Source organism: Balaenoptera physalus, assembly GCF_965194825.1.
Source record: "Balaenoptera physalus genome assembly, chromosome: 11".
NCBI classification, from domain to species: domain Eukaryota; kingdom Metazoa; phylum Chordata; class Mammalia; order Artiodactyla; family Balaenopteridae; genus Balaenoptera; species Balaenoptera physalus.
Window position 1 is genome coordinate 8,333,666 of NC_138896.1, and position 22,865 is coordinate 8,356,530.

General features: G+C 41.9%; 1 protein-coding gene and 1 long non-coding RNA gene across 3 annotated transcripts in view; one reads left to right on the forward strand and one right to left on the reverse strand.

Moving 5' to 3' along the window:
- Window positions 1-22,865, reverse strand: part of ELOVL2 (ELOVL fatty acid elongase 2) — a 63,168-nt gene that overhangs the window by 19,955 nt on the left and 20,348 nt on the right. The window contains exon 2 of one of the 2 annotated variants that reach the window (XM_082413408.1): window positions 2,947-3,010. The exons of the other annotated variant lie outside the window; for it this stretch is intronic. Coding sequence (XP_082269534.1) covers window positions 2,947-3,010 — 64 coding nt within the window. The remainder of the gene's footprint in view (window positions 1-2,946; window positions 3,011-22,865) is intronic. 2 annotated transcript variants of the gene reach the window in all.
- LOC309638004 lies at window positions 527-17,601 on the forward strand. Its single transcript, XR_014250942.1, has 2 exons — window positions 527-8,425; window positions 8,725-17,601. It is a non-coding gene; the product is annotated as an uncharacterized lncRNA (long non-coding RNA).

Sequence of the window (22,865 nt, forward strand, 5' to 3'; positions counted from 1 at the left end):
ACGTCTTAAAAATTCTCAAAACAAACTAATGATATAGGTGATATTTTTAACAGCTTTATGGAGGTGTAGTTGATAAAGTCCTGCACATGTTTACTGTGTACAATTTGCTGAGTCTGGATATGTGCAAACCCCTGTGATGCCATCACCACAGGCGAGGTGATAGATAAATCCATCACATAGGTGGTACTATCTCCACTTTATGATTGAGAAAAATTGGGTAAAAAAGTTAAATAACTTGAACTAAACTGCCACCCTGCCTCTTGTTAATGGTATTAGGGGTTGAACTGTGTGTCCCCCAGAAAGATGTGTTCACGTCCTAACTCCTGGTATCCGTGAATACAACCTTATTTGGAAATAGGGCCTTTGCAGACGTAAGCCGGTTAAGATGAGGTCGTAGTGGATTAGGGTGGGCGCTGCTCAGTGACCAGTGTCCGTCCTGACAAGCAGGGCAGACTGGCTCTCAAGGAGGGAAAGGCCACATGGAGACAAAGGCGGAGACGGAGCCACGCAGCCACAAGGCAACAGCAGAAAGCAGCGAGGGCCGAGGCATGAACGGGCTTCTCTGCAGCGCAGAGGGAGCAGGGCCCTGCCGACACCCTGACTTCCAGAGCCGTGGGAGAATAAACTGCTGCTGTTTCCAGCCGTACAGTCTGTGGGCTTTTGCTACGACAGCCCCAGAAACGAGCACGCATGGTCTACCTCCTTGCTCTCCGACTGCCTCAGAGGTGACGGTTCTACCTCCCAGCCACAGTGCACGCTCCATGAGACCCGACTACATCTTATGTTTCTACTCTGTCTCACTCGTAACTTATCGCCACTTAGTGAAGAGTTGACGGGAAGAGTCATTAAATGCGTATCAATCGACACACTGAGTCAAGCACGTTTAGCTAACACAGCGCCTGAGGCTGGCATTTTCTTTTGTCCCAGCCCTGTAAATGTTTGCCGCCGCTGTTGGGGAAGACCGTAACTGTTTCAACCAAAAGATGGGAGCAGATACTTATATCATTTATTATCTTTGGGGCTTGAGATGTTAGCTCTGCATCTGGGTCACGTATTTGCCTAGAACCGTCTCCCCTGATGGTACCAACGTGGTGTAGGTAAAGTCAGAAAAGGCTTGGGGACACCTGCCGGTTTAGCAGGAGGCCTGCCAGACAACTTAAGTTTGGGCCACCCCTCAAAGGGGAAGTGGGCACTTGATGGCCTGGAGGCTAGACTCCCTGTCACTGTGGAGGTCACCTGATCCAGCTGTCAACTGTCAATCTCACAACCTCCTTGCTACAAAGGAAACTCCCACAAAAATGACCACAGCTGAGCAAACAACTGCAATCCAATCCTTAATTAATCCCCGTCCACAGTAATAATAAATAATCCCAGGTCACAGTGACCTTACCAATGGCAAAGTTCAGTGTGATCTTGGCTCAGAGACACTGATGGTTCTAGTACAAATGTCACGCAGAAAGCCTGTCACCCAGAAGCCCCGCATGCCTGTTAGAGCATCACGCCCTCGACGCTACCCGCTACAACGGTACAGCAGAGAACACGTCAAACAAAGCAGGTTACGAGCCACAGGTCCCACCCTGCCTGTAGGATCATCACAAGGATAAAATGCAAAACAAAACGAAAACCAAAGGCAATGTGAAAAAATATACATATATCTTAAAGCTCTGTACAATCAGTATAGTTTCACTAAAACTATATCAATAGTCGTTCACACAGGATGGTTTATGGAGCCTGTATGGAAACTGGAGAGCGGTCTAAGTCATCTCTGTGTGATTCTGTTTAAAGATTTTGAGAAAGAGGAAAACGTCCTCACTTCCCTCCTCCTCCCACCCAATAATGCTGAGGAGAGAACCTGTAGATTTTCCAGCTTTGTGAACCAGCAAGGCTCAAGGGAAACAAAACATGCTGTTGAAAATTTATTCATTTATTTGCAAAATATAGTGTCTCACAGGTTCCTAGAACCGTAATACACCCTGGAGATAACAGTCACGGATCCTGCCCTCGTGGGAGAAAGAGCTATGAATAAAGCGTATGAAGGAACTCCAGAGAGGCTGAAGTACAGCATAACGAGAGGCTTTCGACTTGCCACTCTCGAGGGCAAACCTCTGCCATCCTGGTCAGGGAGAGCCTATCGGAGAAGGTAGCGTTCAAGCCGGCACCTGACGTATGCGGAGGAGCTGACTACACTGGGGAGGGGGAGGACCCAGCGGGAGGAAGAGCATCTGAACGACTTTCACGCGTCGAGGAAACGAGAGACGTCTAGAGCAGCACTGGTGTCGGGGAGGCAGCTGCGGCTGCACGGTACAGGGCTGCGCGGTCCACGATGAGGAACTGGGTTTTCATCCTGAGGACGCCGGAAGGGGCTGGGGAGTGCTGAGCTAGAGTACCGCATTCTATGATTTAGGCTTCTAAAGTATCATAGCAGCTGGCGCTTAACAGATGATGAGAAAGGGGCAGACGCATGAGGATGCCCTGCAGTGGCCTGAGTGACCGGTGATGGAGGAACCGCCGGGACACTCGGATGGCGGAGCTGAGGAGCCCCACCCTGTGGCCCTGGGCAGACGAAGCCCACACATCTTTAGAGGGAGCGGACCAGGACGGGTAAGGGCAGAAGGACTGCATGTGACTGTGCACGTGAGGAGGTGGGAGGAGGATGGGCGGAAGGGGGAGAGGAAGCAGCAGACCTGGAAGGAAGGGTACCGCCACCGTGGCGGCCAGAGGCAAGGAGCACACGGCACTCTGTTCCTGCTCCCGGAGCTTGAATCCCAGGAGAGGCTGAGCAGGAGGCAGGGCGCCTCTGCATGTTCTGGGGGGAGGACATCGAAGGTGAGGGCGGGTAAGTCCCTCCATGCCAAGTACCATTTTCAAGACACCAGAAAGGACAGCATCCTCTTCTCTAACTAAACCAGGTTCCTTCCACATTAAGTTCTCAAGCAGCTCACTCACCCCGAGGTCCAAACATATTGTCCAAAAAGGCATTGATTTCATCATCAAAGGCCTTTAGATGCTCCTGAAAAGACAAAGAAAAAATGATTTAAGTGGGTGTTTCTGGAATCTCTCAAAATGAACCACTGCCAACAACATGAGGTTGACAGACTCTCCAAGGGTCCTGGCCTTGAGGACTTTTGACTGCAGAGACTTAAGGAAAGTGGACCAGTAAACGCAGCCTCACCTTCACAAGCTTGTAAGGATTTGGAAGGAAACAATTCCTCTTTCATTTTCTTAGGCAAGAGGAGTCCTGGAAGACAGGTTTGGTACCTTTAGACACTGAAGGGTTACTGACCATCCCAGTTCCCTTGACAATGCTTTCAGAGGCGTAAGCTTTTCCGTAAGCAACTTCTATTGCTGCAATTAACAGGGGTTGTGTGCAAGCAATAGGGGAAGTCTACACCTGTGTTACATAACATAATTATTAAATGAAAATTCATCTGAACTGTATTTCCCAAAGCTGAATGTAAAGCCATTAAGACGACGTTTTTCAAGTAAGCAAATTAAGCACTATAGCTATTTTCCCCATTACCTTTATGTTTTGTTTGTTTTCAAAACATTTTCAGTACCTTAGCATCTATTTAATGTGACCGTAGATATAGCGTCACTAGGGTATCCCAGATTAACTACCACCACTTTAACTGGATTCAGGTTGGGACCGGAGAGTCTCTGCTGAGAATCTTAATGCTGATAAACTGGCTGCTGGCTCTCGACTTGGCTCCTCTTCACGCTGGTCTGACGCTATACCTCTCAAAACACCTGCTCAGGTGTTCCCTACCCCTGCTGCTAAGGTCTAGAGCCCCTCCCTCAAGCAAAGGTAGGAAAAGATGGATCACTGCACAGTGCTCTTAGGAAAGGGATCTGTGAGGAGGATTTTGGACGAGTGGACCGGTGCCTGACTACGTGTGAGTTTCCTGGACGGCCCTCAGGAAGTCTGTACAGAACATTCTCCATAATCAATAGCTGGAGTGCAGTCAAAAGCATCTTACTCTCAAAGAAAACATAGGTGCAGAAGAGGAGAATTGAGTTCCTGCCATCTGTAAAGAAGATGTGCACGTTGGTGATTGGCACGTACAGTTTGCATCTGTCCCTTATTCATGTCATTGATCCGAAGAGAAATGTCAAGGAAACTTAGGTCTCTGGGAACCTTAGGAAGCTCGGGAAGGAGGATAACGACGAAAGCCTAGCATTTATTAGCACCCACGACTTGCTGACCAGTGTATTAGGACCTTTATTATTTCGTCATATCCCTATGAAAAGTATCTGGGCTAAACCAAGTTTGGAAGGTTTTAAACAGTGTCTTTACCTTTGGTTTCCATAATGGACATCTTGGGAGACCTCCAGATTGGAGAAAGGTCAACTACCTAACATCTCAGTGTGACAGAATTTTATTTGTGTTGCCGTTAGAATAGGGCAGATCTGTCCAGAGGCCTCTCATTCCTGAGCAAAGAATGTTAACCTCACTGATGTTCCCACCCTCATGACAGACACCAATAAAATCTTCATTGCCACATCTACCCACAACATTTAAACTTTTCCAATTTGTTTGCTAGGGTTCAAAATCCATCTTCCAACATCTGTCGAGCTAAGAAAACTCTAAAGGTCACAAAGCTCATATTATTTCTATTACCTTGCAGAAATTTAGTCACAGTGGAGAAAAACAGAAACAAAAGTTAAGAGGGGAAGACATGAAGAGAAAATAAGAGAATGAAAGATGAATACGAATGAATTCTTTCAGTCATTAATTTACTGATTCATTAACTGATTTTCTGGACATTACTATGTACCAGCACCGTGTTAGATGCTGAAACATGAAGTCAAATGAGGCATGGTCCTTATCTTCAGATAGGGTAACAGGCAAGTAATCAGTAATTACGGGCCAGTTTTTTTAAGGAGAATGAGAGGGGTTTACGGGGACGTGCTGGAAGAAGGGAGAGAAAGAAAGTATTATTCAGCCATAAAAACAAGGAAATCCTGCTATTTGCGACAATGCGGATGGACCTTGAGGGCATTATGCTAAGTGAATAAATAAGTAAGAGAAAAACAAATACTGTATGATCTCACTTATGTATGGACTTTAAAAGAAACAAAACAAAAAAACCAAACTCATAGATACAGAAAACAGATTGGTGGTTGCCAGAGGTAGGGGCTGGGGGATAGGAGAAACGGGTGAAGGGGGTCAAAAGGTACAAATTCAGTTATAAAAAAAATTAAGTCAGGGGGATGCAATGTGCAGCATGGTGACTACAGATGATAACACTGTACTGCATATCTGAAAGTTGCTAAGAGAGTAGATCTAAAAAGTTCTCATCACAAGAAACAAACTGTAACTGTGAGGTGATGGATACTAACTAGACTTATTGCGGTGCTCATTTTGCAATATACACAATTACCAAATCATTACACTGTACACCTGAAACAAAAGACAAGACAGGAGATATAATGGAAATCTCTTAAAGAGAGAAGCCTTCCAGGAAGAGCTGCTGCTTTGCTGAGTTTTGAAAGACTCCAGGACGTCGTCTAGAAGGAGAAGGAGGGAAGGATCAGCAAATACACGGAGACATGACTCACTTGGGAATGCTTATGGCCAGGGTCTCTAGTGACCTATCTGACAGAAATAAAGCCAAGGCTGGGAAGGTCAGAAACCTGAAAACAATTACCTCTTTGGTTCTGGGTTATTTAATACAGTTAGTGAGGATGTAGTCTAAAGAGACAATGATGAGAGGACATCAGAAGAACAAATCAGAGTTCACCCTGGGTCAGTATAAGGTAAGAGAAAGTACCGAGTTGGGGTAGCGTCAGCCAACTAAGGACGAACTGTTAGCAAAGGATGAGAGCAGAGCGTGGGTAACGAGCTCCCAGTCGTACCCTGGGTCCTACGTATGGTAAACGCTGAAGCGTGCTGGACACTCTCTCAGGTGACCCCTAGGAGCTGAGAAAAACCAACTACCAGCAGCACTTCATTCATTCAACCCACATTTCTGAACAGCTATTATGTACATAATACTTTGTCAGACACAAGAAGAAAAAAGGGATAGAGTGCTTGCCTCAAGAGCTAACAGACAAACTGGTAAGTGAGACACGGAGAAGGGCAGACACCCAACAGCTGAGGAGGAGATACACAGAGCGGCCACAGTGACAGAAGATACCATGTGAGTGAGGACCTAAGGTGGGTTTTTAAACATGGTTAGAATTTGGATTAGGAGAGGGGAATAGTTCTGCCCTTAGACCTGGGCAAGATGGCTGCCGCCTGCACCCCACACTTTAGAGGGCCCCACTCTGGTCACCCTTTGGCTATTCCCCTCCACACAGGAAAAGAATCCTCTCAGCCAGGGAAACGCCTGCCCGTGGCCATAGCTTCCCCCTCCGGACTGTGTTCCAAGTTCCCCAGGCCACAGAATTCTCTGCCAAAGAATAATTCTCTGAGCTCACATCCAAAACAACTTTAGCGATTTCTCCTTGCCCGTGTAATAAAGCCCACGTTCCATGACTTTGAATTGAATTCAATTTGTGCCTGTGTATAGCAACAGCTGAAGCATGGGAAGATTGGGAGCAGGTAGGGCCTTATTTAAAGGTGTATCGCTGACTGCCGACCACAGATGATGAGAATGTAAGATGGTACAACCACACTGGAAAACGGTTTAGCAGTTTGGTAAAAACATAAATATTCACCTACCATATGATCCAGCATGCCACTTCTAGGCCACCCAAAAGAAAAAAAAAGCACGTATCCATGCAGAGACTCATATACAAATACTCAGGGCAGGTGAATGGGTAAACAAACTGTGATATAACCACACAATGAAACACTACTCAGCAACATAAAGGAATGAACTACTGATGCACACGCAACATGGATGAATCTCAAAATTATGATGTTGCGGTAAAGCTAGACCAAAAAAAAAGAATACACACTCTGTTTCCATTTATTTTCTGGCCTTTCATGTAAAAAGTTATCTATGTGATAGAAAATCAGTGGTTGCCTGGGGACTGCAGAGGAGAGGAGCAGAATATCCTTCAAATATGAGGGTGAAATAAGGACATTTTCATACACACATAAGTGAGAGAATCTGTAGCATCAGAACTGCACCGCAAGGTATGCTCAAGATGTTCTTTAAGGAACAATCTAGAGGGAAATGGTTCCATATGGAAAGTAGCATTTACGGAAAGGAATAAAGAGCATCAATCAGAAATGTATCTTTCTGGGCTTCCCTGGTGGCACAGTGGTTAAGAATGTGCCTGCCAATGCAGGGGACATGGGTTCAAGCCCTGGTCCGGGAAGATCCCACATGCCACGGAGCAACTAAGCCCGTGTGCCACAACTACTGACTCTGCGCTCTAGAGCCCATGAGCCACAACTACTGAGCCCACGTGCCACAACTACTGAAGCCCCATGCGCCTAGAGCCCGTGCTCCACAACAAAGAGAAGCCCCTGCTCGCCGCAACTAGAGAAAGCCCGCGCCCAGCAACGAAGACCCAACGCAGCCAAAAATAAATAAATTAGAAAAAAGTAATGTATCTTTCTGATCAAAGAGCCCTAACCCAGAGCAAGCTAACCTCCACCCACCTCATCACTTCCACTGCAACTGCCACCATCACCTCCCACACCCTGCGAGTCCCACCCCAGGAGCAGTGCTGTGTACCACCCAGTGATGTCCTGCGTCTGCCCCTTGTTCTACTGCCAGAAGGAACACCACTTGGGGGTAGCCGGGACCCATCAGAGGCAGACCCACTGGGCTGACTTCTTATGGAAAGGTGAGATGGTCCTCCCAGCCATGTGACATGCATCTCTCAGCACAGGTGGACTGGATCACCATGCCCTCCTGCCTCTGTTACCATTTTCTGAGAGTACCTGGGACACAGGAGAGACGTGAGGGGCACACCTAATTTTTGGCCACCACAGTGATGACTGAGACTCAACATAAATCAGGGGCATCTCCAACAGGAGGCCACTTCCTGGTCTGTTCTCGAAGGTGTGAACTCTGATTGCTGCGGGCACTGCCCTAGCCTGAACACCTTGACGGCTCAGACTTTCCTCTGCAAAGGCCGTCTTGCCATCGGATGAGAATCGCTATCACCATGACTCAGGGCCGTTCCACAGAAGCCAAGCCAGGAAGCAAGGCGGAAATAAACCTGCCACCAGAGCTCTGCCTGTGCGTCCCCTGGTCTCTAAGTGCTCTCTAAGCCAGATGCTGGGTTTCTCTCTTCCTTTCCTTCTCCCCCGTCCTTTCCTTCTTCATGTTCCTTGTTCCTCTTCTCACCTTCCCTCCCCCTCCCCTCCCCTTCTTCCTCTTTCCTCCCTCCTTCACTCATCCCTTCTTCACATTCCTTCAGTGTTGTTTTAGGCAGTTATGGTTTTTAGTATTTATCACGGGCATTATGTTGTATAAAAATCCAATGATTCTAGCTCTTGGGTTGGTCCTATTTTGTTGATGTAGTTTTACACGACATTTTTTTTTTTAAATTTATTTATTTTTGGCCGTGTTGGGTCTTCGTTTCTGCGCGAGGGCTTTCTCCAGTTGCGGCAAGCGGGGGCCACTCTTCATCGCGGTGCGCGGGCCTCTCACTGTCGCGGCCTCCCCTGCTGTGGAGCACAGGCTCCAGACGCGCAGGCTCAGCAATTGTGACTCACGGGGCCAGCCGCTCCGTGGCATGTGGGATCCTCCCAGACCAGGGCTCGAACCCGCATCCCCCGCATTAGCAGGCAGACCCCCAACCACCGCGCCACCAGGGAAGCCCCTACATGACATTTTAAGTAAACTTATTCAGTCAGAATAGTTATCTATTTTCCATGACCAACCCCCTTCCCTCACTGCTTTTTAAAATGAGCAAAAGCCATTAAGTTTATGAAACAGAGTGTTAAGTTGGAAGAAGACACAGTATCCAAATCTTTACTTTTTTTTTTTTTTTTAATATTTCAGAGAAAACTAAATCTGAAGTGTTCGATGACAGCAGGTCAGGAAATGGGATCTGACAGCTCAGGTTAACCAGACATGACTCTGAAAATCTCAGGGGCGAGGGACAGACTAGAGCCCCGTCCCACAGTGAGGCCTCTCTCCTGTTCCCCGGGCTCGGGATGGCTGTCAAACACTGAAACCCCTTTTGCAGGCCCCTGAGGGATTGCTCCCAGCCAGTCGCCCATGTGTTTGAAGAATGGAAATGTGTTCACATTTGTGAACGATTCTGGGAGGTTTGGAGGACGGCTGAAAGCAGACGTGATAAAATCTTCGCCTTTCATGCAGCTGAGTTCCCACAATGTCACTCACGCATATTTTACACTGATCCCCCCAAACTGCCCTGGAGAGGCCCACCCACTCAACACCTACCTTCCACTACCATACCCTGGAGGGAGCAGCTGACTATGGTAGGCTGAGGGGAGGCACGAGGTAGGGAACTCTTATTCGTTTATGGGAACTCTAAATCATTATAAAAATTACTCCATAGAACAAATAATGAGACTGAAACTAAGTCAGATGATGAAGAATCTGGGGGAACATTTGTAATTTGATTGCCACATATTAAGGTAGATATAAATGAACTAATAACCACAATGGTGAGTAATAATAATAGCTCCTGTTTTTTAAACACTTAATATATGCCAGGTATTTGATGTATATTAGCTAAAATTTTCACAATAGCCATGCAAGTTAGGTATTTCCCCCAATTTACAGGGGTGGAAACAGACTGAGCTCAAGAGTGGACCTGGGGACTTCCCTGGTGGTGCAGTGGTTAAGACTCCACTCCGCCTGCCAATGCAGGGGACACGGGTTCGAGCCCTGGTCCGGGAAGATCCCACATGCTGCAGAGCAACTAAGCCCATGCACCACAACTACTGAGCCTGCGCTCTAGAGCCCACGAGCCACAACTACTGAAGCCCACGCGCCTAGAGCCCGTGCTCCGCAAGAAGAGAAGCCACCGCAGTGAGAAGCCCGCGCACCGCAACGAAGAGTAGCCCCCGCTCGTCACAACTAGAGAAAGCCCGCACACAGCAACCAAGACCCAACGCAGCCAAAATAAATAAATAAATAAAATATTTTTTAAAAAGAGTGGATCTGTTGTGTTTAACTTGAACTAAGTCTGGTAACAAGTGACCAGTGTTTTCACACCACTGGGTGGAAAGGCTTCTGAGCTGTGGGAGCGACGGGCTCTTTGTGGAGCTCCCGCTGCTGCTTGTGCTGGGACATATTTCGGGACACCAAGCTGATGAAGAAAGCAGGGGTTGATGGTATTTGCATCCTGGGTAATAACCCTGAGGCTGTAGGCAGTTTCACTCAATTAAGGAGATGAAAGGTCTTTAGAGCAGAAAATCTTGCTGCAGTTTTGTTTATGGGCCATTTCACCCCACACGGCTCTTTCTCGTTTCATTCAGTGTCCGGTCGAATGGCGACTCCTTCCATGTTCCCCTAATTACAGACGAGGAGGAAAGCCCCTGCTTTGTGGGGTCCTGATCTGTCTCCATCCCCTCACCGGCTCTGTATTTTCTTTATAACACTTAGCATTATACAAACATTCACTGGCTGGGTACTGTCTGGGCCCGCCACCAAAACATAAGCTCCAATAGGCCATTTTATCCCAATTCCAAGAACAATGTCTGGCACCTCATGGGCACTTAATGCTTAATGAATGTGTTGACAAAACTCTCATTCTTCTAAACCTTCACAGTACTCACGTGATACTTATTTCATATCACTTCGCATTCTTAGCTACATTTTCGTATATACAATCTGGTTTCCAGTATATTTTGAAAGATCCTTAACACTTGGTATATCATCAGGGTCTACTGGACCGAATTTTATTCTTTGAGGGTTTTTTTCCCCAGAAGATTCTTTCTTCCAAAAAACAAAAAATTTGTATATTTTTAAAGTAGAATAAAACTCATTCCATTTTGCAATTAAAATACGAGTTCAATGGACTCCTATAAATCTAAGGTACACTGTGGGATCTTAGTGATCTTATTTTTTCTGTATCTTAAAACATTTGCTATTTAATCATCCTAGGAATTATCTCACAAATACGCAATCATTTCAATCTGTGCTAAAAAAAATATGAAAATGTAAGAATGATAGAATTGCCTAGAAGGACAATGCAATAGTCACATAAGCCATCACTATTATATCATCCTTCATTTTCACTCTACCTGAAGTATTGCATCACTCTTTAAGAGGGTATAAAAAGAAGTTTGGAGACATTTTCATAGCTTTTTAAATCTTTCATTGAACACAATTGAAAGTTTTCATGCTCTTAAGCTCTAATGATCATGTGGATCACCTGGGGATCTTGTGAAAGTGCTGGTTTTCGTTCAGCTGGCCTAGGATGGGGCCTGAGAGTCTGCATTCCTACCAAGCTCCCAGGTGTGCATGCGACCATGCTTGGATTGGAATGATTTAGACCACTGTCTCTTGAAATTTGTTTCAATTATAATCAAAGGCACATAAAAAAATTAATACCTTATCATAAAAATACCAAGTTCTTGCTTACTTTCTATAAAGCTACCAAGTATTTTATTGCATTCTACTCTATGAAATTCAAACTTGCTGTATACTAGTTATGTCACCATGCATTTCACAGGCACTTTAGTAATTAACTGTCTCCACAAACCCATTAGACAGTATCCACATTGCACAAACAGAAACAATCACTGATTTGGTTGTATTTTTCCTTATATTTGCTATATCTGAATACAGTATTCTGAAAGTAGCCTACTAAGGGAAGAATGCAGAGACTGATGGCCTCTCTTGATCAGGATATTATATTTCTATTAAACTATCAGAAAACTGCATTCACACATCACATCAGTTAGTCATTGTCAACATCACCAGATACTTCTCATGTTAATTGCTGTCAAATTCAAGCTTTACCCATCCTATATTCATACAACTGAATTTTTTTTTTTTTTTTGCTTAATGGAATTTTAGACCTTTATCCCTTTTGAATTTATCTTCATTTTCAGCCCCATCTTTGTACTCTGATAAGATTATCTGAACTCCTAAATAAGTATTTATTTTCCCTTTGGTTTAGTCATTTTTAAAATGTCAGCACCTACCAATAAAGATGTTTAAAAAAAAAAAAGTCGGCACCTTTATTCACATTACTAATTAAAGGAAGTGGCATAGTCTGGGTGTTATGGACTGAATGTTTGTGTCTCTCATATTTATATGTTAAAGCCTTTACCCCCAATGTGATGGTATTTGTCGATAGGGCCTTTGGGAGATAATTAGATTTTGATGACCTCATGAGGGTGGGTCTTTATGACAGGATTAGTGCCCTTATGAGAAAGGGACCCCATAGAATTTGTTCTTTCTCTCCCCCAGCCCTGTGAGGGCACAAGGAGAAGGCGGCTGTCTGCAAGCCAGGAAGAGGGCTTTCACCAGAACCCAGCCACACTGGCACCTGACTTCCAACTTCAGGTGACAGAACTAATAAATTTCTATTGTTGAAACCACCCAGTCTATGCTATTTCGTTATGACAGCTTGAGCTGACTAAGACACTGGGTAAAAGAAAGAAAAAAGAAAATAGCCTTGAAGAATGCCTTTCTATAAGCCTTAAAGAATGACTTTTTACGAGAAAAAAAAAAGTCATGGCTTGAAATCATCTAATGTAAAGTATAAGCTTCACATTATCTGATTTGGTTTAGATAAATAAATACTTTAACAAACATCAATCTGCCTATGCATGTATAGGTACAAGTATATATAATGTAAATATAGGAAAAATTTTGGAAGGGCACACAAGCTTAAGAATGATTATCTCTGGGGAGGAAAGAAGAATGACAAGGGTAGTGGGAGAAGGCCAGGAGAGACTGTCTTTACCCTGTATATGTCTTAGTTTTTAATAAGGAATCATTAACAGTATATTAATTGTATAATTAAAATATTACACAATTACAATTTTACAATTAAAATATTACACAACTGTGTAATTAAAATATTGTGTAATTAATATTAAAAACTAAGGGAAACGTTAATGGAATGATTACAGAGGAAAGTTGTACAAGTTCCTCTGTAAGTCTAAACAAACAAACAAAAAAAAAATCACAATTCTTAATAGGTTGGTCTCTTCCTATTCATCGGAAATAAAAGATGAAATAGATATCATGACATTAAATGACTAGAAATGTTACTCTGTGAAATTCTTGCCTAAGTACATGACAAGTAACTTAAATTTTCATCAAATATGTATTTTATTATTTGTATTAATACAAACAGATTAGTGATTACTGTGATCAGCCCAAGGCCAGTTTTTGAAAAGATAAAATTGACAAACCTTTAGCTAGGCTAACTCAGGAAAAAAAAAAAAAGCGAACTCAAAATCAGAAATGAAAGACAGACATTACAACTGCTATCACAGAAATACAAAGGATCATGTAAGACTACTATGAACAATTTACACCAAGAAACTGCATAACCTAAAAGAAATGGACACATTCCTAGAAACAACCGATACTGAGCAACAGAAATCTGAACAGACTAGTTATGAGTGAAGAGCTTGAATCAGTAATCAAAACCCCCAAAATACAGAGAAGCCCAGGACCAGATGGTTTCACCGGTGAATACTACCAAACATTTAGAGAAGATTTAATGCCAAATGCTCTCAAACTTTTCCAAAAAATGAAGAGAATACTTCCAAACTCATTTTATGAGGCCAGCATTGTCCTGACACCAAAGCCAGATAAAGACACTAAAAGAAGATCACAGACTAATACCCCTGATGAATATAGATGTAAAAATTCTCTATAAAATGTTAGCAAACTGAACACAACAGCACATTAAAATAATCATACATCATGATCAAGTGGGAATTGTCCCTGAGATGCAAGGATGATTCAACATATGCAAGTCAATAAATGTGGTACACCACATTAATATTAGAATGAACGATAAAAATCATATAACCATCTCAATAGATGCACAAAAAGCATTTGACAAAATACAACATACTTTTATAATAAAAACACTCAACAAATTGGGTATAGAAGAAACATACCTCAACATAATTTAAAGGCCATATATGACAAACCCACAGCCAACATCATACTCAATGGTGAAGGGTTGAAAGCTTTTCCTCTAAAATCAGGAACAAGACAAGGGTGCCCACACTCACCACTCTTATTGAGCATAGTACTGGAAGTTCTAGCCAGAGCAGTAAGGCAAGAAAAATGAAATAAAAAGGCATCCAAATTGAAAAGGACGAAGTCTTTGTTTTCAGGTGATCTGATCTTATATATAGAAAATCCTAAAGGCCCACCAAAAAACTCCAGAACTAACTGATGAATTCAGTAAAGTTGCAGAATAGAAAAATCAACATATGGAAAACAGCTGCCTTTCTCTACACTAACACCTAAACATCTGAAAAAGAAATAATTCCATTCATTTTAGCATCAAAAACAATAACATACTTATGAATAAATTTAACCAGAGATGAAAGATCTGTACACTGAAAACCACAAGACTTTGATGAGAGAAACTGAAGAAGACACAAATAAAGATACCCCATGTTCATGGATAAGAATTAATATTGTTAAAATGTCCATGCTTCCCCCAAAGCCATTTACAGATCCAATGCAATCCATATCAAAATTCCAATGACATTTTTTTCACAGAAGTAGAAAAAAAATCCTACAATTTGTATAGAATGACAAAAGATCCTCAATGGCTACAGCAATCCTGAGAAAGAAGATGAAAACTAGAGGCATCACATGTCCTGATTTCAAACAAAAATATAGCTACAAAGCCATAGTAAACAAAACACTATGATACCAGCATAGAAACAGACACATAGACCAATGGAACAGAATTGAGAACCCAGAAATAAACTTTCAGATATATGGTCAACCAACATTTGACAAGGGAGCCAAGAATACTTAATGGGGAAAAGACAGTCTCTTCAATAAATGGTGTTGGGAAAACTGAATAACCACATGCAGGAGAGCGAAATTGGACCCCTTTCTTACACAAATCACAAAAATTAACTCAAAATGGAATAAAGATTTAAATATAAGACCCGAAACCACAAAATTCCTGAAAGAAAACACAGGGAGAAAAAGCTCCTTGACATTTGTCTTAGCAGTGATTTTTTGGATATGACACCAAAAGCACAAGCAAGAAAAGCAAAAATAAGCGGGACTACATCAAGCTAAAAAGCTTCTGCACGGCAAAAGAAACAATCAACAAAATAAAAAGGCAACTTACAGAAAGGGAGAAAATATTTGCAAATCATATATCTGGTAAGGGGTTAATATCCAAAATATATAAAGAACTCATACAACTCAGGGACTTCCCTGGTAGTCCAGTGGTTCAGAATCCGCCTTCCAATGCAGGGGACGTGGGTTTGATCCCTGGTCAGGGGACTAAGATCCCACATGCCACCGGGCAGCTAAACCCATGCATCACAGCAACTACAGAGCCCACGCACTGCAACTAGAGAGAAACCCATGCACTGCAATGAAAGATCCTACATGCCGCAACTAAGACTGGACACAGCCATAAACAAGCAAACAAATAAATATTAAAAAGAACTCACAACTCAATAGTAAAAAAAAAAAAAAAACAAAACCAAAAATCCACAACTTGATTAAAAAATGGGCAGAGGAACTGAATAGACATTTTTCCAAACAAGACATACACATGGCCAACATGTATATGAAAAGATGATCAACATCACTAATCAGAAATGTGAAACCATAATGAACTATCATCTCACACCTGTTAGAATGGCTGTTGTCAACAAGACAAGAGTTAAAAAAAAAAAAGTGTTGACAAGGATATGAAGAACGGAAACCCTTGTGCACTGTTGGTGGGAATGTAAATTGGGGCAGCCACTGTGGAAAAGAGTATGGAGGGTCCTCAAAAATTTCAAAATAGAACTACCATATGATCCCAGAATCTTACTTCTGGATATATAACCAAAGGAAATGAAAACAAGATCTCAAAGAAATCTGTGCCCCCATGTTCACTGCAGCATTATTGACAAAGGGCAATATACGGAAACAATCTAAGCATTCATCAATGGGTGAACAGATAAAGAAGATGTAACAACACACACACACACACACACACGCACACACACACACACGAATATCAGCCATGAGAGAGAAGAAAATCCTACTGTTACAGCAACTCAGATGAACCTTGAGGATGTTACGCTAAGTGAAACAGGCAGAGAAAGACAAATACGTTGAATATAAAAAAGCTGAATCACAGAAACAGAGCAGAGTGGTAGCCACCAGGGGCTGGGGGGTGGGGGAAACTGGGAGACACTGATTAAAGGGTACAAACTTCCGCTTATAAGATTATTAAGTTCTGAGGATCTAGTACACAGCATCGTGAATATTGTTAACAATACTGTATTTTATAGTACCTGAAAGTTGCTAAGAGTGTGGATCTTAAATGCTTTCACCACAAAAAAGAAATGGTAATTATGTGATGAGATGGAGTGTTAGCTAATGCTACGGTGGTAGTTTTTTTTTTTTTTTTTTGCAATAAATAAGTGTGTCAAATCATTTTATACGCCTTAAACTTACACAATGTTATATGTCAATTATATCTCAATAAAGCTGGAAAAAATAGTAATCAGCACAACTCTCAATAGTAATTGGCAGTGTTTGGTTAAATCCTGAGTCTTATATTACATGCTCTAAGCTAACAAAATTCAACTATCTTCAAAAGATCGGTAGCTGTTCAATATTTTGTTATAGGTCTTTCAGAGATGCCTTCAGAGAAGGGCACCAGAGGGTCCTTCAACTCTTCAGTTACTCCCCTCCGCTTCACCCACTAACACACACCACAGCAAGAGGTGTCTGGGTGAAGAGTGGCCAATTCCCACACTAAGAGAAGGATTTTTCTTTGATCAAAAGAAACCCACTTAGGGCTTTCTTTAACGTGTTTGTAGCCGTCTGTTCTCAAAACACTGGTCAGATTACCATTTTGTTAAAAGTAAAAACAGGATTTTTTTTTCCCTAGTAGGTAAAAATTATACAAAAAAAAATCAAAGCCCCAAACCAAGCAAAGTCCAGTGACAATCTCATTATTTTTTACCGTTACCAGTGTCATTATTATTATTTTAATACAGTGCAAATAACACAGTACAGAACTCAGGGGAAGGAAAGTCCACTCTATTAGTGATCTGCACTAAGATAGCCCAGACATATACACCTGCATTTTAACCTTGATTCCTTGACATCCAATTGGATGTTGCAGGAAGAATTTGCATTATTTGCCATAAAATCTGAGGAATTTTTTTAAATTTAATTTTTTTATACAGCAGGTTCTTATTAGTTATCTTTTTTTTTTTAATCTTAAAGGTTTTTTTGTTTTTTTTTAAATTTATTTATTTTTGACTGTGTTGGGTCTTCGTTTCTGTGCGAGGGCTTTCTCCAGTTGCGGCGAGCAGGAGCCACTCTTCATCACGGTGCGCGGGCCTCTCACTGCCGCGGCCTCTCCTGTTGCAGAGCACAGGCTCCAGACGCGCAGGCTCAGTAGTTGTGGCTCACGGGCCCAGTTGCTCTGCGGCATGTGGGATCTTCCCAGACCAGGGCTCAAATCCGTGTCCCCTGCATTGGCAGGCAGATTCCCAACCACTGCGCCACCAGGGAAGCCCAGTTATCTATTTTATACATATTAGTGTATATATGTCAATCCAAATCTCCCAGATCATCCCACCCCCGCCCCCCCGCCGCTTTCCCCCCTTGGTGTCCATACGTTTCTTCCCTACATCTGTGTCTCGATTTCTGCCCTGCAAACCAGTTCATCTGTACCATTTTTCTAGGTTCCACATATATGCGTTAATATACGATATTTGTTTTTCTCTTTCTGACTTACTTCATTCTGTATGACAGTCTCTAGGATCCATCCACATCTCAACAAACGACCCAATTTCGTTCCTTTTTATGGCTGAGTAATATTCCATTGTATATATGTACCACATCTTCTTTATCCATTTGTCTGTCAATGGGCATTTATGTTGCTTCCATGACCTGACTATTGTAAATAGTGCTGCAATGAACACTGGGGTGCATGTGTCTTTTTGAATTATGGTTTTCTCTGGGTACATGCCCAGTAGTGGGATTGCTGGGTCATATGGTAATTCTATTTTTAGTTTTTTAAGGAACCTCCATACTGTTCTCCATAGTGGCAAAATCTGAGGAATTTTTTAAAAAATCAAATAACTGTTAAGTTCCTTAGCCAACTTGGCCAAAATTCACCTTTCTAAGCCTCCTCTCCTTCCAGATGCCTATGTGCACTCTCTGCTCCAGGCATATGTAATTATCTGAAGTCCCCCCAGTGCGTATCTCTCCATCCATCCTTCCCCGTCCCCACCACCCTGCAGGTGTTCTTCCTTTTGCCTGGATGATGCCCAACTGTCTTTTGGTTTTTCCTGACCACTCACCTTCTCCCAAACTGGTCAAGATCCTCTGTGTCTGGCATACAGTAGGCACTCAATAAGCATTTGTGGAATGTATTTATCTTATATATATCATTTATCATATATATATATATATATGAATGAACGAGTTTGCCAGTATCACACCAGAAATGGGCTTGCAAACTTCAGGGGTCCACTTTTGACCTCTTTTTCCTTTGACAACATTCTTCTTTGACAGGTTTAGAGAGTTATCAGGATTATTATGTGTGAATATATACATGGCAAGTAAAGAGTGTTGGGGACTGGACTTCCCTGGTGGTGCAGTGGTTAAGAATCTGCCTGCCCCTGCAGGGGACACGGGTTCGATCCCTGGTCCGGGAAGATCCCACATGACGTAGAACAACTAAGCCTGTGTGCCGCAACTACTGAGCCTGTGCTCTAGAGCCCGCGTGCCACAACTACTGAAGCCTGCGTGCCTAGAGCCTGTGCTCTGCAACAAGAGAAGCCACCGCAATGAGATGCCCGCACGCCACAATGAAGAGTAGCCCCTGCTCACTGCAACTAGACAGAAAGCCCACGTGCAGCAAGGAAGACCCAACGCAGCCAAAAAATAAATTAATTAATAAAAAAAAAAAGTGTTGGGGATTAGGAAGAGAGAACAGAGACACTGAAAGAGCTTTGACAAAGTATCCCTGTATTTTAAAGCAGAGGGATACTGAGACAGCAGTAACTCCAAAATTGTAGAGACCCATGACTCAGTGAAAACCACCTAGAAGGACTCTTAAATATCTTCTTCGTTCTAGATCTTTAAGAGATAAATACCAATGTTTAAAAATTACTAATTTCAATGCAGGCATACCTTGGAGACATTGTGGGCTCAGCTCCAGGCCACCACAATAAAGTGAGTATCACAACAAAGCAAGTCATGTGAATTTTTTGGTTTCCCAGTGCACATAAAAGTTGTTATGCTGTACTGTAGTATATTAAGTATGCAACAGCATGTCTAAATAATGTATATTCCTTAATTATAAAATATTTTATGGTAAAAAATGCTAACCATCATCTGAGCCTTCAGCAAGTCATAGTAGTAATATCAAAGATCACTGATCACACATCACCATAATAAATAATGAAAAAGTCTGAAATATTGTGAGAATTGCCAAAATGTGACACAGAGACACGAAATGAGCAAATACTGTTGGAAAAAATGGTGCAGATAGACTTGCTCGATGCAGCGTTGCTACAAACCCTCCATAAGTAAAAATGCAGGATCTGTGAAGTACAATAAATCGAGGTCTGCCTGTAATGCATTTTAAATAGTCTTCTAGTCTCTCTAGGGCGTGTACGCGTTTAGTCACCTGCTACGTTGATACACTGTAAGGCGGTGCTGCCGGCTCACCTCTTGGCTCAGAATTCTCTGCAGACTGGTGGGGCAGTCAGTCCTCTTTGCACAAGAGCCTGGGCAACACATCGCGGGAGGGCACTCACCCTATGAGGTGCATCGGGGAGTGGTCAGATACACACAAGGCATCTCAATAACAAAGCTCTGGACATGAGGAGTAATGTTGAGTAAAGAGTCTGTTACTTGGGGTTCTTCATGGCTCAGTTCCCTGTGGGACCCAGGCAGAGAGAACGCAGTGATGAAAAAGGTACGGGACGTACTTAAATCTACATACAGTATTGGGGTTGCAAGAGAGGAACGCTGTGTGACCTCTCCCAAAGGAACAGAAAAGAAGAGACAGAAAACAACGCTTGGTTATGGGCGTATGGCAAGGGCAGACGAAGTGCAGGGACCTGTGAGGAGTTGGGGAAAGAACTGGTGAGACATAAGTGTGTATACACAAAGTACTGTGAGCTACTGCTCAGAGATGTATCTCGCGAGCGCAGAACAGTCCCTGGTTAACAAAGATATGACATAAGTATGTCGGATTTGTTAAGTCACGAAAATAGATTTTAAACACTTTAAAAATAAATTCACGAAGCTTAATTTGTGAATTAATTTGTTGGTTACACAGAAATTCACCAAGTTTAAGGAAACTGAAATTTGACTAAACAAATACAAATTTTTAATAATGAATATAATTATATTAGTTACCCTGCTGCCAGTCATTTTGCAAGTTATGGCCTTCTCTCCAAGAATATGGACATAAAATCCAAACACGTTATTTCTTTTATAATATTCTGGTCTCATTAAAAGATACTAAATAACTTGCCTTAATTCCAAGTGAATAAAATGAAATCTGCTATACAGAAAAAAAAGAGGCAATTTCACAATTAGAAAATAAAGTCATTCGGTGGTTCAACACTGGGTATGCGAGGAGCCAAAAAAGCTGCTACGGTTGCTTCGCAAGATATTTGTAGTGATTATTACAACTTCTATTTCCCCGTGAAGTTGTGAGTGAATACCAAACTCCTTGGAGATTTAACCCAAGGCCAGATAGTTGTATTCAGGACACCTTGGAACTGTACCAGCTTCTGAATTTGGGGACATGGGGAAGAATAAAGCTCTTTCACAATTAACAGCAGCAGTGAAAGGAGATTTTGTTTGTATGTGCTCTGGTTATCAAGTACTGACCAGAGGGGAAGCAGGTTGGCTGTTCTGCATGTACAAGTGCCATCCTTTCGAATGTGAAAACAAAGGAAAGCTTTTAATGGTTTTCTTGGAAAAGACATGGGCCGGATTTTATTTCTAATTTTTAAGCAGTAATCATACCTATCTATTCTACCTATTTATATATCTATATTCTAATCTATTTCTATATGTTCTAAAAATATCTACAGTATTTCAGGATATTCATGGTAATGTCAAAAGATGTGTTCTTTTACTGTTAATACTAAGAGACAATCTGAGTCACATGGATAGACTGTATTATATTTTTCCTTCTTTCAAGCTATGGAACCAGCCAATACTGGGAGTTACTGAGCCATCCAGACTCTTTCCCTGCTGAATGAAATCCTTATCACATCCTTTTTTGTTTGAAGTATATTATCGTGACAGTTAGTTGCTCCACACTTCACGGTATAAAGCCTTTTCTAAGAGGTAAAGGAAAATCATACCTTTTCCTTAACATTTTAATCCAGATGTCCAATCAAACCGAGCACCATTAACAGGCTCTAAGAGGAAAACAAGTCATAGAAAAGGCAAAATGCAGCCTGAGCTCCGTGTGAAAAAAAAAAAAAGGCCTTCTTTATGACCACCTGACAGCTATGATGGTTAGAGTTTTACAAATAATTTTAGATATCTCATGTTATTTTGAGCACCTTCTGGGGTCTCACCTCAATTAATCAATCAATCAACATTCAGTCATCAGCCCAACACGGTCTCCCAAAACACTGGGCTGATGATAAAGACAGACAACTCTATGGGGTGGGGGGTGTGGAAAAAAGAGAGCAGTGACAACTATTATCTATTTGACAGATGATATAAGGCAGAAGACAAAATGATTTGTTACAATTATACACCATGCGTGGCAAAGCCCTTTGCTTTTGCCAAGATACTATGTCAAAATAAAGAAAATTATGCAAATCTAAGTCTCTGACCCCCCATTTTTTGAAAATTAGCATTGCATCACACATCTTCTCACTTGGTTCTTCCTGAGCTACTGTTTTGAATCCTGCTAGATGAGCACTTTTATGAAATATTACTATCCTTAATCTTACTGATGAATCATTTCTATTCGACAGAAAATAGAGAGCATTATGTAGCGTGTTTTCTCAATTTTCTAAATAACAGATACTTCAAGCCCTCCCCCGAGGTCCCCACCCTCCATCTCCACTCCCAACCAGACAGCCATCCCATTCTTTGCCTATATAAGAATTTTGAAGCTACTGGAGATAAACATAAAACATATTATTTATTATATAACTAAATTAATATATTTTTAGCTTCATATATGGTGCCACTGTCTGAAGTGTGTCGGTCCAGTGGGTAATTTGGGAATGAACTGCACAGACGGGACTGAAATCAGTGAAAGTGAAATTTGCAGCCTTTCATATTAACACTGAATAGTTTGTTTGGTAAGTTGGGTTACTTCACTCATTTTCATTCAACAATTTTTTAGTTTAACTTCATGCAAGCAAGGTCTTTTGAGTGCTTATCTGCAGTGTAACTTTTAATAGGGTAGAAGAAATGTTTTAAAGTGAATAAATGCCTATTTGACACAATTATAAATGTATCATAAAAATGAAAATGAGTCAAAGAAGCACAACCATTTTAATATGAATAATGAGAATGTTACCAAATTTTCTTTTAAAAGTGTGTGCGTCAATCTATTCCTTTGTCTATTAGAAACTAGTTGACTTCTACAAAATAAAGAAACACACACAAAGCACACTAATTGTTATCTTCATGATCTTATGATTTTAAAAATATTTTCTTGGCAGAGGTCTTCACCTAGTTTTTGCCTTTCAGCACTCAAAGGTTATTTGATTTTTCTTTTTAAATACAGCTTTTTAGGCTTGTATCATTATAGAGAATGTTAACTACTACAGCTAATGCAGCTATAGAAGGTTTACA